Source organism: Verticillium alfalfae, genomic scaffold, assembly GCF_000150825.1.
Source record: "Verticillium alfalfae VaMs.102 supercont1.5 genomic scaffold, whole genome shotgun sequence".
Classification (NCBI taxonomy): Eukaryota; Fungi; Ascomycota; class Sordariomycetes; order Glomerellales; family Plectosphaerellaceae; genus Verticillium; species Verticillium alfalfae.
This window is the reverse complement of record NW_003315034.1, coordinates 1,761,742-1,774,463: the sequence shown is the minus strand read 5'-3', so window position 1 is coordinate 1,774,463 and position 12,722 is coordinate 1,761,742. Positions and strand designations below refer to the sequence as shown.

Here is a 12,722-nt window from a genome sequence, read left to right as displayed (position 1 = left end):
ACGGCGTGGGCGGCAGGCAGGAGGGCGGTGCCGATGCTACCTTGGGACCGGTGCACCACGGGGGCGTATCGAAGCCGGGACAGAAGACGAAGAATGGTCTCCGCCTGCTGGGTTAGGGGAACAATGCCCACTTGGGAAGAACAAACGCGCAACGGCGTGAATGGTTGCGTGGTTTGGGCGACAGTTTTGCGTTGCAACAGTTTCTATACAAAGCACGCTGCATGGATAAGGCGCATGGGGCTTTCGGATTTAATAAAGTGTTTTAATACTCAATCAGGGAGCAAGCATTGATGTGTCAATCCTCGTCCGGAGTTGTATTCGGGGTATCATCAGATCAGATTTAGCAGCACAATCGCCTCTTGCGGGCACGCATGTGATCTGCTCCTCCACGCACCATACGGCGTGCCTCTGGCCCTTCTGTCTAGATCCAAAAGGCTCACAAGGCTCATGTACGCCGTCTTCTTCTCATCTTCTGCTTCAGCGCTCGCCATTCTCAGGCGTCGCATGCTGACCCCTTCCGAAAAAAATGCCAAAATACCTACAAAAGATTTCTCTCTGCGAACGACCAGTCATGATGACTGGGCTGCTTAATTGTCCCGATGAGCTTGTGCCGTCCGAGACTCCTGAGCCTCAAAATGTGCGTCCTGGGCAGGATTGGGAATAATGTCGCCATCGAGAGTAACGAGGTTATCGTCAATATCGGCACTCGACCGTGCTAGCAGACCAGCTTGCTCGCCCACGACGTCTTCGGTGTCACTCCCGCTGTCGTTAGAAGCGCTGTCGGGCTCCGCGTGTCCACGATGGACATCCTCTTGAGCCTCCTGTCGCATCTGGCGAATCTTCATCCAGTTGTAGGCGACAATGGCAAGCATGGTGGTGACTAGCCCAACGGCGTTGACGGGAGTGAGATGGTCTTCGAACACGAGGGCGGCGGCTGAAATGGTGACGACCTCTTTGAAAATTCCAGCAATCGACAACGTGACCACTGAGGTTCGCTGCAGCAGAGCGAACTCGGAAGCCGTCATGAGAAAGGCGATACAGCCGGGGAACAGCAGGAAAAAGGGGGTCATGATGATGCCCCACTCCTTGACGAGTGCTTTGAGTCCTTCGAAGAGAGCAGGGAATCCTTCGACGGGGATGGCGATTGCCATCAAAACCACAAACATGACGGGCGCTAAGAAAAAAATGCTAGAAAAGGGGTTGGATGTGGCAGGGTTGCGCAGTAGAAGAATCTGAGTGAGGGCCCAGCGGAAACCAGAGAAGAAGGCGGCGGAAATGACGAGGACGAAGCCACCAAGCTTGAACTCGACCTCGCCTGATACCATGAGAACGACGCCGGCAGTCATGGTGGCTATGATGGCAACAAGTCTCCAGGTTGGTTTTTCGAGTCGGAAGACGAAGGCGAAAATCAGAACGAATGCTAAAGACGAAGACTTGCACATGGCTTCATAACGTTAGCAAGGGCAGCAACGACGGACGGCGCCAGAGTCTGCGATGACGTACTGTAGAAGGTCAAGGTGATAAACTTCAGGGACGTGTTGCCCAAGCCGATGTCGAGCCCTGTTGCCGCGCCGCAAGGCCCGATACGCGTGAGGTAGAATAATTTCGACATCAAGGGCCGATCGGGTTCCGTCTCGTGTCGTGACCGACCGGCATCCGAGTTATGTTGGGCATTTTGAGGTCGTAACGACGGGATGAAGTAGAGAACCAGGCCGGACAGGGCAAACTGGACAAGCATGTGACAGCTTGTCGTGAATAGGGGGAATGCGAAATTGAGACGATCCTTGTCGAACATCCACTTGTTGTACTGTAGGACAACGGGAACGGAGCGTCAGCTTCGGAGGGCACGGAGAAAATCGGCTGATGGGGATGTCGCGACGTACCAAAGAGATGCTCAGTGAGAAAATGTACCACAACAGGATCAACGAAGCGTTGATGGCCAGGTTCCTGACGACGTTGTGATCGGCCTCCTTCTTCTCCTCCGCCGTGATATCACCTCCTCTTGCTATCCTCTGGTCGAGGAGCGTGTTGCGTCTCTTCTTTTGCCGCTTCCGCCTCCTGTCCTTCTTTGTGAGCCCCGTCTCCTCGTCATCATGTAGGTCCTCGTCCGAGAAGCTGTCGTCCGCGGGATCTGCAGAGGCTGATGAGAAAGCGTCTGGAGCTTCCTCCGAGATCTTCGGCTCCTCAGCAAGGCCGCCTGGTGCTCGGGTGCCGGGTGTTCGAAGCGACTGTGCGCGAGGGCGGGCTGCTCTGTCAGGTGTGCTTGCGCCGACGCTCTGCATGAGACTGCTGCGGCGCCGGCGATGGCCGGCACCGGTCATTGGTTCCATCTCAATGATGGGCCCGGACGAGGGGCCAGTGGCGGCAAAAGGAGAGGAAGACGAGGAGGACGCTATCGAGTGTGTGAGGGCATTCGAGGTGGTCGCGTGGGTGGATGGAGCAGACAGGGGTTCGGGAAGCGATTCGAGATCGTAGACGCCGTCGAGAGGAGAGGCAGAGGATGCGCGAGTGGGTTGGTCCTCGTTGTGGGAAGATGGGGTATCTAGGGATAGTCGTGGCCGCGCGGAGGAGGGAGGAGAAGCACATGTAGGGTCAAGAAGGCGGTCAAGAGATGGTGAAGGAGGTGTCATGTTTTCAACTCGTGCCTGGTCCCGATGCACAATCCAGTGCCGGTCCAAGTGGCAGTACTGGTCCAGTCCTGTCTTGGAGTGAGGAGACGAGATGTGCCCAGGGCTCCAGTCTCCAGTCACCGACGGTCACCAGCGTGCCGATTGACCATACCATACCACGGCAGCTCCACGGCTACAGCCACCACACGGTCCACTTTGCGCACAGCAGGGTTGGGCGGGATCCACCAGTGGGCCACTTCTGGCGGTCACAAGTGCATAGTCAGTCGGTTTGCTGGGCAGCTGCTACCCGAGCCAGGCACGTTCGTCCTCGGCCTGGGCAGGCGGTTAGGACCAGAAAGGTATGGGTGGCAAGCCAGGAGTGGCTGGGCGACCTGCGGAAGGGATGGTCCTTCCCATCCGTTGGCCCCTGCCGTGTGTGTGTCGTGGATCGGTGGGGTGTCTTGGCGCATCTCCAGTGGACTCGCTTGCAGTTGGGTCGCTCATTAGGGTCGGCCACAGGCGGGACTTGGGGAAGGCTCGGGGACCACCCCCTTGTAAAGATTTGGGACTAAGGGACAGCTGGGGACGAGGAGATGCAGGTGATGAGGGGGGCCCATCGTGTGTCGCATGATGCCAACACACTGCTTCTGCACCACATGCGAGGGTTCCCTTTCCTTGGACCGTGCTAAAAGCTTTCAGGATCGAGTCACCTAGCCAGTCTCACTGCTTGACTGCGTTTGCCTCTGTGCTTTCAGGCTTATGCATCTGCCCCCGGTCAGGAGATGGATGTGTATCACATGCCTATGCCAATCACAACATAGCCCACTGGATCATGTCTGATTATACTCATGTCTAAACGTCATTATGTCTAATCGTCACCATTTCTAAACAGCATCATCTCTGAACGGCATCAATTGTGAAAGTCGGCAGCTACATGTATCTCTAGACGTAATCATCTCTATGTCGGCGGGGACACTTTGATAGGTCGTCCCGTCTGTACATCCAGTAGTGGCTGCAACCCGGAGCCCAGCACAGTCGCTGCCTTGTTCTCGTCGCAGTATAGTGTTCATTGCTCTCATTAGTTCTGGCGCGACAACAATCAACACAGCAACTCATTCATTCAGCAGCCAAGCGAATGTTGATCTGGCTCATGTGTCCATCAAGACGCATTTCGAGCTGCGAAAATCGGGCATTGACCTGTTGAACCCGAGCATCGACCCATTGAACTTGGGCACTGATCTCGCGTAACGACACTGAAATCGTCTCCAAGTGTCGCGAAACAGACACACCCTCGGTCACTGATGGGGTGTTCGCACACAGCGCAACGAAGAATTTCTGAGTGCGTCTGAAATCTGGCTGCTGGGCTTGATCCATCTCGATTGTCGTGACTGGGAATGACGAGCCCTTCCTGGCAATGCAGTTGCCAATTTTGGAAAACTGTGAACCGTTATCCTAAATACCTGTGGTAGGTATTCACTATGCCTATGGCACGTGCACCCAAGTGTACAGGCACGGTACATCACGTGAAAGTCGACCCGTTAGGCTAACAACAGGCTAACAGAGTTGTGGCGGCCTGGCCGTCCCGGATCCAAGAGAGCATTCGTGCGCACTCGCCTTCATCACGGATCAATCTATATGTGTATAACTGGGAAAGAACACGGAGTCCCCCTTCCATCCTCTTTGTATAGATGATATGATCTAAGCATTTCACGGTTATTTCATTTCACTCGACATCTTCACGGTAAAAAAAAAAAAATTGCTGCCGTGGCACTCCTTTTCCGTTTCCTATGTTCTTTCTATTATACACGCCTCGGCAGCATCTTAATATAAATCCAAAGCTCACAGCATAACTTCCAGAGACAATCGCGAAAGAACATGGCATGAGTCATTACAATTAAACTCGCCAGTGGGGGTGAATCAGCTGTTATAACCACCCTCACACTTTCAGTCCTCTCTGATCCGCCTTAGCTGTGATTCTGGAGGCGTCAAAGGGTATCTTGAATGCTGTCCGCAGATCCGAGGGCTATGAATCGATCATCATGGTAATTTCCAAATTGCCCCTCTTGCTTTCTTCGCGGTTTGGGTGCCTACTTGCGGGACGCTCATACGGCACCAGCAGACGTCGCCTTGTTAGAACAGGCAATCCAGTTCTGCTTTGGGATTGGCTGCTCTTAGAGGTCAACCACCATGCTGCAGGCCAAGGCATTCGGCCAGTCAATACATGTTGTAGGATTGGGGAGAAAAGCAAACATGAAAGCCGACGCAGATTGGTCATCTCAGACATAATGCTCATCGAGGCCATTTAAATGAACATACACAAAACTTTGTGCGCCCGCATGAATTGAAACATGGGAGCCAAGGACGAGGTCGATCGGTTGAGGAGATGATTCGAGACATTCCTGACGTCTCTCTGCCGGTGAAGAGGTCATAATGCCATGTGAGAGACTGACGCTGCTGACTAAGTTTGACGTAGATTGCCGGATACTCGTGGACATTCCATACCTACGTACCTACCTAAGGTACCTACCCCAGCACTAACGGAGCTTTAGGTTCGAAAGGTTACGTACCATGTAGGTCGGTAGGTAACACAAGGTACCTCCTTAGGTAGGGAAGGGTACGAAAGGCAAGGTCCTGAGGAAAGCTACGTGTAGCTGGGAAGGTGTCGTTGCCAGATCCGGCGTGAACCCCAAGTCACAGGTGCCAGCCGAGCTGGAACTGGATCTAGATCAGTCATGCCCACCGCGGGGACAAGCCTTCAGACAGTCCTCAGAAAGCCATCGTTGAGTTCCGCAGCTGGCTTGAGCCCGAGCTGAACAAGACTCTGATCCATCACACCTCTTATCGTCATTCCACTCCCTCGCGCTGAGAGCAGTCGCTTCACGATTACTTCCATCTCCGCCCCATCCGGCCCCTCCCTACAGATCATCCATACCAGCCAGCATCTATCTTGCCATCATCATGGCTCATCAATGCTCCACCAAACATGCCCAGAATAGCTCCAACACGGGTTATCTGCCCATTGAGGACTATGGCATGATCGGGAACATGCACACCTGCGCCCTCGTCGGCATGAATGGTTCCGTGGACTTCATGTGCTGGTGGGTGCCGCCGCGGCGCTGCTACTACAGATCATGGCCCAGAATTGACTAGAAGGGTAGGCCTGACTTTGACTCGCCTTCCGTCTTCTGTCGTCTCCTGGATAAGGACAAGGGAGGTCATTTCAGCATCAGCCCCCCCGCTGAGATGCAATGCACCACCAAGTGAGTCCGTTCATGCACACTCGAAACAAGCTCAGAAACTCATCTGTGTCAAGGCAGCAGTATCTACCGTCTTCGAACATTCTTCAGACGAGGTACATCCATGACGAGGGTGTCGTTGATCTCATCGACTTTTTTCCGCGTCCCAAAACTGCCACGGCCATATACAAGGATGTCCGCCACAGCGCCTACCGTGAGACGTACCAGATTCAGGAGGAGCTCAAGAAGTGGCTGGTCCGCCGTGTTGAGTGTATCCGAGGGGAACTCGAGCTGGGTCAGTATGACGTCCCTCAGGCGGTGACTCCCGGCTGCTAATGCAGCACCTATTCAGATGTTGAAATATTTCCGGCCTTCAACTACGCCCAGGAGGGGCATACGACGACCCTCCTCCAGACGTCCTACAACCCAGGAGCCGAGAGCAGGACGGCTACTTTCCACAGCAAGGACACAAAATTGCAACTCGACGTCATTGTCGATCGTGGTGATGTCGAAGCAGGCGCTGCTCCCGGGATATGCTTTCACACGGTGAAGCGAGACGGCATGCCCGGCGAGGGTGTCGTAGCCCGCATCAAGGTCCACGAGGGCCAAGCTGTCTCCTTTGTGCTCCGAAAGGACATGCCGAACCATGTAACGGACAATGTCACGACGGATGTGCTCGACAAGCAGCAGCACGACACCCAGTCGTTCTGGTACCAGTGGATCTCGCGGAGCAAGTACAAGGGGCGCTGGCGCGAAGTGGTGCAGCGGAGCTTGATGATTCTGAAGATGCTTACCTATGAGCCGACGGGCGCCATCATTGCAGCTCCGACTTTCTCTGTCCCCGAGGACATTGGCGGTGTCAGGTATGCCCGTTGCTCACCTGTTTGACACCACAGGTCTTCGGAACTGACAGATCGGGCAGAAACTGGGACTACCGCTTCTCGTGGGTTCGAGACTCGAGTTTCACCATCTATATTCTGTTGCGCCTAGGATATTCAGAGGAAGCCGATGCTTACATGGGTTTCATCAGCGAACGCTTTCTGAAATCCCGTGGCCCTGAGGGGGCTTTACCCATCATGTTCACCATCCGGGGTGAGACGGACATTCCCGAGAGCGAGCTCGGTCATCTCGATGGCTACCGCGGTAGCAAACCCGTGCGCATTGGCAACGGTGCCGCCGATCACCAGCAATTTGATATCTACGGCGAGCTGATGGATGCCATCTATCTGTACAACAAGTACGGAAAGCCGATCAGTTGGGATCAGTGGTGCGCCGTCCGAGATATGCTTGGTATGTGGCCTAGCTGCTAGTCTATGGATTGGAGCTAACCAACCTACTCAAGATTTCGTGCTTACGCTCGTCAACTGTACGTAGCGACGCTGTGCCTACGCAAAAGCGTCCTGCTAATGCTTGTCTAGTGCCCGACATGTCGATCTGGGAGGTTCGAAACCAGAAGCAGAATTTTGTATACTCCAAAGTCATGCTTTGGGTAGCCTTTGATCGCGGCATTCGTCTCGCCGAGAAGCGCAACTTGCCCTGCCCGAGCCGCGCCAAGTGGCTCGCGGCACGGGACAATTTGATGGAGGAGATCATGGACAAGGGTGCGTTCTTCACAGGACTGACGACTCGAGACATGCAGGAAACTGATTCGCACCTACAGGCTACAACAAGGAGATGAGGAGTTTCGTGCAGAGCTACGAGAACAATAAGATGATCGACTCATCCATCCTCATCGCGCCGCTCGTCTTTTTTATCGCCCCCAACGACCCGCGCTTCCTCAGCACGATGGATCGCATCCTCATGCCCCCCGAGAAGGGCGGCCTCACGAGCGCCGGCCTCGTCTACCGCTACGACACGGAGCTCTCCGAGGACGGCGTGGGCGGCCGCGAGGGGGCCTTCAGCATGTGCACTTTTTGGCTCGTCGAGGCCATGACGCGCGCCAGCGTCTACGAGCCGCGCTACCTGCCGCGGGCCGTCAACATGTTTGAGAATGCCCTGAGCTTCTCGAACCACCTCAGCATGTTCTCCGAGGAGATTGCCCGCTCTGGCGAGCAGTTGGGCAACACGCCGCAGGCGTTTAGCCATCTGGCGCTCATCAGCGCCGCGTTCAACCTGGACCGCGCGGCCGAGGCGAGACGATAGGTGCCGGGTGTCCCCGCAACGAGGCTATTTAGGACCACAGATTGAAACACCTTTGTTACTCTCCAACCATAGTAGTCAGATGGTGCCTCGTTGATGCTCTTGAATTAAATGATGCTCAAGTAATGCCAGGCTCCCTCTACACTCACCATGTGCCTGTGTGTCCGCGGGTTGTTGCAATGCCCGCGCCGCACGGTGACGCGCGCGCCTGCCAACCTCTTTTTTGATTTTCCCAAGTCCGAAACGCCTACGCTATGCTTCTCCCTCCCCCTTAATCGATGAACTGTGAAAGCCGCATGCCCCCAACGCAACCAAATGCCTTCATTTGGGACGAGAACGGTGCTAGTTCGGCCACGCCCACTAGGAGAGATCCATGCCGTCGCCCTCGTCACCGAGCCGGTCGCCGACAGAACTCAGCCCGGAGCTCGGCGGCCTGGACCCTCCCGACGGCGTCGGCGAGCCGGGGGGCGAGGGCCCGCGCATCATGTCCATCCAGCCGGCGATGCTCGACAGGTCGCCCCCCTCGACGAGGACGTCGCTCGCGTGCTCGTTTCCGCGGCCGAGGATCGTGTCGTGAACTTTGCTGTCCTCGGCCGACTTGCTGTGAGCGAGACATTAAGTCTTGCGCGCGAAGGGGGCGGCGGTTAGCATGATTGCGAAGCCCGGCGCCGTGGGGAGGGAGCACACGGGAAAAAGAAGAAGCAAAAAAAAAAAAAAAAAAACAGCGTCGAAAGATAAAGGGACAGGGGTGGAGAGAAAGGAAGGAGCTTACCGTGGAGGTAATCCCCCGCAGGCACGTCCCCGTCCTGCGCAGCATTGCCCGTGCCGACGACGCCCTCGCCGATGCCGTCGACGACCATGTCCCGAATGGCGCGGCACCGCGCACCGGCGAACCAGGCGACGAACTCGTCGACGCCGCGCGTGTCGTCGTCGCCGCGGCAGGCGCGGTAGGCGGCAGCAGAGGAGGACGAGGACGAGGTGGTGGTGGTGGTGGTGGAGGATGAGGTCTTGTCCTCGGGTGCGGCACCGGACGGCGCGGTGGCGGGGCGGCCGCCCTCGTCGGGCTCGACGAAGCGCTCGACGACGCCTAGGGCGCCGACGTCCTCGAGGGCCATGCGGACGTCGGCGACGCGCAGGGGGTGCTCGTCGGCGGGGTCGTGGTGGGGGTTGTTGTCGAGGGCGCGGGCGGCCGTGTGGCGGCAGAGCGTGAGGAGGTAACGGGCGGCGAGCTCGGTGAGGGTGTCGAGGACGGCAGGGCGGGTCGCGTGGTAGCCCGTCGCGCGGAGGATCTGGAGGATGCAGGGACGGAGGAGGGCGTGGTAGAGGGGTGTCGGGGGGGCCATGGTGGCCGGCGGTCTTGTGGCGATGTGCTGCTCTTCGTGTGGCTCGCGGCGTTGGGGATTCGATCAATGATTCGGGGTGCGGTCGCGAGTTTCAAACCGTGGGTGTGATGGCGTCGGTGGGAAGGCCTAGATAGCTTCGTTGTCGAGGTTCGAGTTCCAGGTTCGAGAGAGAGGGGAGACTTCGTTGGTCGAGAATTGGCTGAATGGTCTGTCACCAGCTGGGAAGGCGCGTTGCGGCGCAGAGCATGGTGTTTCTGTAGTCGTGTAGCGCGATTGGAGCTCTGGAACCAAATTTGAGCTGGCGCAAGTCTTCCCACGCGCCTATTGCCGGTCTCGTTGGTGGGAGAGGTGCAACAGATGAGGATCAGCTTTGCGAGCTTCAGCGACGGATGTTGGAGGCTACCGTGCTCGCGTACTATTCGCACATATCTACACTGTACCGATGTGCTCGCCATCCCCATGCCATGTCGACTGCACCCCATGACATGCAGTCGATATACAGTAGATATGTCACCTTGGATTGAGTCACTGTTCCCTTGGTTCAAGTGGCAAGTCTGAATCTCAAATGAACTCGTACAAGTAAATGAACAAATTGACGGCGCGAAATCCAACATGTACTCCGTGCTAGACCTTCTTGTTGTACCTTACCCACAGTAGCCCCCTTGTCTGTGGCCTCTCTCGAGGAACCTTCATTGCCCAGGTCCTAGGTCCCTTAGTCCTGAGTCCTGTGGTCCCAGGTCAAGTGCGGAGGCACTCAACATGCCTGCTTTACTTGCTTACACCAGAATACTTGTTGATCCAACCAAGAACCTCCTTGTGCCACACCAACGAGTTCTCCGGTTTGAGAACCCACTACCCAGAGTCAGCGACATCCTACAACATGGCATGGCCTAGCCAAACAATGCACTTACATGGTTCTCGTCGGGGAACATGAGGAACCGGCTTGGCACCCCCCGCGCCTGCAGCACGTTGAACATGGCGAGGCCCTCCGAGATGGGCAGCCGATAGTCGAGCTCGTTGTGGATGACCAGCTGTGGCGTCGACCAGTTGGCAAGTTTCGTCGCCGGGTCCCACTTCTCATATGTCGCCCGGTTCTCCCAGATCGGGCCCCCAAAGTCGTGCAACGGGAAGAAGAGCTCCTCCGTCGACCACTGGTTGAGCGTCGAAAAAACACCGTCGTGACACACGAGCGCCTTGAACTTGCGTCCGAGCTCGTTGCCCTGGATCCAGTCTGGACGCGTATTAGCAAAGGTTGTCGCTCATCCGCACGGGGGTGTGCACTCACTGATCATGTAGCCGCCGTAAGAAGCACCCAGTGCCACGGCCCGGTCAATATCGACATAGTCGAGGTTCTTCTCAATGTGCTCAAAACACTTGACCAGATCTACATAAGGCAGACCACCCCACTGGCTCTGGATCGCGTCAGTGTGGTTTTGCCCGTAGCCCGTGCTGCCCACGGGGTTGGGCATGACGGCAATGTAGCCCTGCTCGGCGAAGATGGCCGGATTCCAACGCGTGCTCCAATTGTCGTTCCACGCCCCTGCGGTCCGCCGTGGATGAGGAACGCCAGAGGGTACTTCTTCTTCTCGTCGAAATCGGACGGCTTGACAACGAGCGCCTGCACATCGTAGCCCTCGGCGCCCTTGAACCAGAAGTTCTCCAGCTGCTTCTCCGACAGGCCGAATGTCTTGCCGTGCTTGGAGCTCGAGGACACGTAGTCCAGCTTCTTGCTCGACGGGTCCAGCACGGAGAAGAGAGAGCTCTCGATTTGTGAGTTGGAGCTGACGAGGAGTTTACCACTACCGGGAAGGAGTCTGGCTTCGATGATGGATCCCTTCTCAAAGATAGACTCGGGCTCTTCTACGGCCTTTTCTGGGGAAGACGGCAGCTTCCACAACCTGACGCGCCCGTGCTTTTCGGCCGCGACATAAAGCTCCTTATCGTCTTTGCTCCAGGTGATCCACTCAGGGCGTGCATCCCAGCCGCCAACCTCATCCTTTGTCACGTAGAACTCCTGTACACCGGTGAGTTCGGCGATATCCGGGATCAGAAGCAGACGCGGCTTGTCAGACTCGTACTGCTTGCTCTTCATCTTGGTGAAGGCAACCTGCTTGCCGTCGTGAGAGAAGACGGGCGCAGCCGCGTAGCCCTGGAGGTTGCCCGTCTTAACCCTCGTGAGGCGGAGCAGGCTTCTCCTCGGTGAACGTCTTGAGCGGTATGAAGTAGAGATTCGTCTTGGTGTAGATGGCAGGTGATACGTCGGGGTCCCGCGACACGAAGATGAGACCAGACCGGCCAATGTCAAAGTCAGCCGTGCCCCCGAAGGGCGGGACGGGACATTCGAGCTTGGTGCCATCAAGAGCATTGACCAAGCCGGGCCCCTGGAGCTCATAGGAGCCGCCCTTCTTCTTGAGCAGGCCGTACCACAAAGAGTTCCTGTTCTCCGTCTGCCACGCATCCCAGTGACGGGCGTACAAGGTGGAGTATGTCTTGGCGGAGGACAGAGCCTTGCTCTCAGACGAGGGGTGGTACATGGCGCCGGACAGAGTCGTCGGGGCGGAACAGACGATGGCGACCTCTTCATCTGACAGGCGGTAGGCTTTGAGGTTGGATAGGCTGCCGTCAAAGTTGCGAATCTCTTGGACTCTGGATGCGAGGTTAGCGAAAGGCCTTTGACTCACAAACATCTCCTTTCCTTACACTTGTGGGAGGCCGGAGTGTCCGAGCATCAAGCTCGTGGACCCCTTGTCGCCGCTCTTGAAGAAGAGAATGTCCTTGTCGCTGATCCACGTCGGCTCGCTGTACGAGCCATCCTCGTACAACAGCGTCGAGTGGCCGCTGTGGACATCAATGACGCGAATCTGGCTCGTCTTGCTGTGGGTTTGGAAAGAGTAGGACGACACCTGAGCACACAGTGAGCATTGGTTCGCAGGTCGGAGCTCTGGGCCATGTGCTCACGGTGTACAAGGCTTTGTTGCCGGACGGGTTGGGCACGGCGGAAGACCGCCTCGGCGCCGAGAGAAGCACCTCGGGGGTGAATTTGCTGGCCTGTATAGTCATCATAGAGGAGAGCGCGAGAAGCTGAAGGCAGAGCCACGGTGGCACTAGCATCTTGTCAGCCTTGCCGTTGTGAATCAAGGTGAGCGGTTTCCGTTTGCTTTGATTGCGAAGCTCCGAAACCCCTCGAATGGAAGGTCACTTACAGATAATGATAATGGACTGAGCCCCTCGTTTTCAGGCAATGCAGTGCAGCCCACTCGGTTGGTGATCGACTGATTGAGCGTAACGTAGGATGCCGTCGCAACCGGTGACAGGGATGGAAAACAGAAGGTGACGTGACGGAGAGGGCGCTCCTCAGCTTGTATATGAAGTGGGGGGTTAGGTGTGAGGCTCAC

The 12,722-nt window shown here is 56.5% G+C and overlaps 5 protein-coding genes across 5 annotated transcripts in view; 2 read left to right on the top strand and 3 right to left on the bottom strand.

Annotated features, from left to right (window-relative positions):
* Positions 1-160, top strand: part of VDBG_04872 (predicted protein) — a gene marked incomplete at both ends in the record, with an annotated part of 1,239 nt that extends 1,079 nt beyond the window's left edge. The window contains one exon of the mRNA XM_003005220.1: positions 140-160. Within this exon, the coding sequence (XP_003005266.1) occupies positions 140-160 (21 nt within the window). The remainder of the gene's footprint in view (positions 1-139) is intronic.
* A 427-nt stretch (positions 161-587) lies between these two features.
* On the bottom strand, positions 588-2,630 carry VDBG_04871 (solute carrier family 35 member C2; the record flags this gene model as incomplete). Its single annotated transcript, XM_003005219.1, has 3 exons — positions 588-1,444; positions 1,504-1,807; positions 1,884-2,630. 3 exons carry the CDS (start codon positions 2,628-2,630, stop codon positions 588-590), a joined length of 1,908 nt encoding a protein of 635 aa, XP_003005265.1.
* Positions 2,631-5,567: 2,937 nt separating this feature from the next.
* Positions 5,568-7,987, top strand: VDBG_04870 (glycosyl hydrolase; the record flags this gene model as incomplete). Its single annotated transcript, XM_003005218.1, has 8 exons — positions 5,568-5,707; positions 5,768-5,869; positions 5,923-6,140; positions 6,198-6,708; positions 6,759-7,135; positions 7,188-7,211; positions 7,264-7,446; positions 7,506-7,987. 8 exons carry the CDS (start codon positions 5,568-5,570, stop codon positions 7,985-7,987), a joined length of 2,037 nt encoding a protein of 678 aa, XP_003005264.1.
* A 357-nt stretch (positions 7,988-8,344) lies between these two features.
* Positions 8,345-9,327, bottom strand: VDBG_04869 (bromodomain associated domain-containing protein; the record flags this gene model as incomplete). Its single annotated transcript, XM_003005217.1, has 2 exons — positions 8,345-8,562; positions 8,757-9,327. 2 exons carry the CDS (start codon positions 9,325-9,327, stop codon positions 8,345-8,347), a joined length of 789 nt encoding a protein of 262 aa, XP_003005263.1.
* Positions 9,328-10,095: 768 nt separating this feature from the next.
* Positions 10,096-12,438, bottom strand: VDBG_04868 (dipeptidyl-peptidase V; the record flags this gene model as incomplete). Its single annotated transcript, XM_003005216.1, has 7 exons — positions 10,096-10,179; positions 10,239-10,558; positions 10,613-10,845; positions 10,905-11,534; positions 11,620-11,973; positions 12,028-12,230; positions 12,286-12,438. 7 exons carry the CDS (start codon positions 12,436-12,438, stop codon positions 10,096-10,098), a joined length of 1,977 nt encoding a protein of 658 aa, XP_003005262.1.
* Positions 12,439-12,722: the final 284 nt, after the last annotated feature.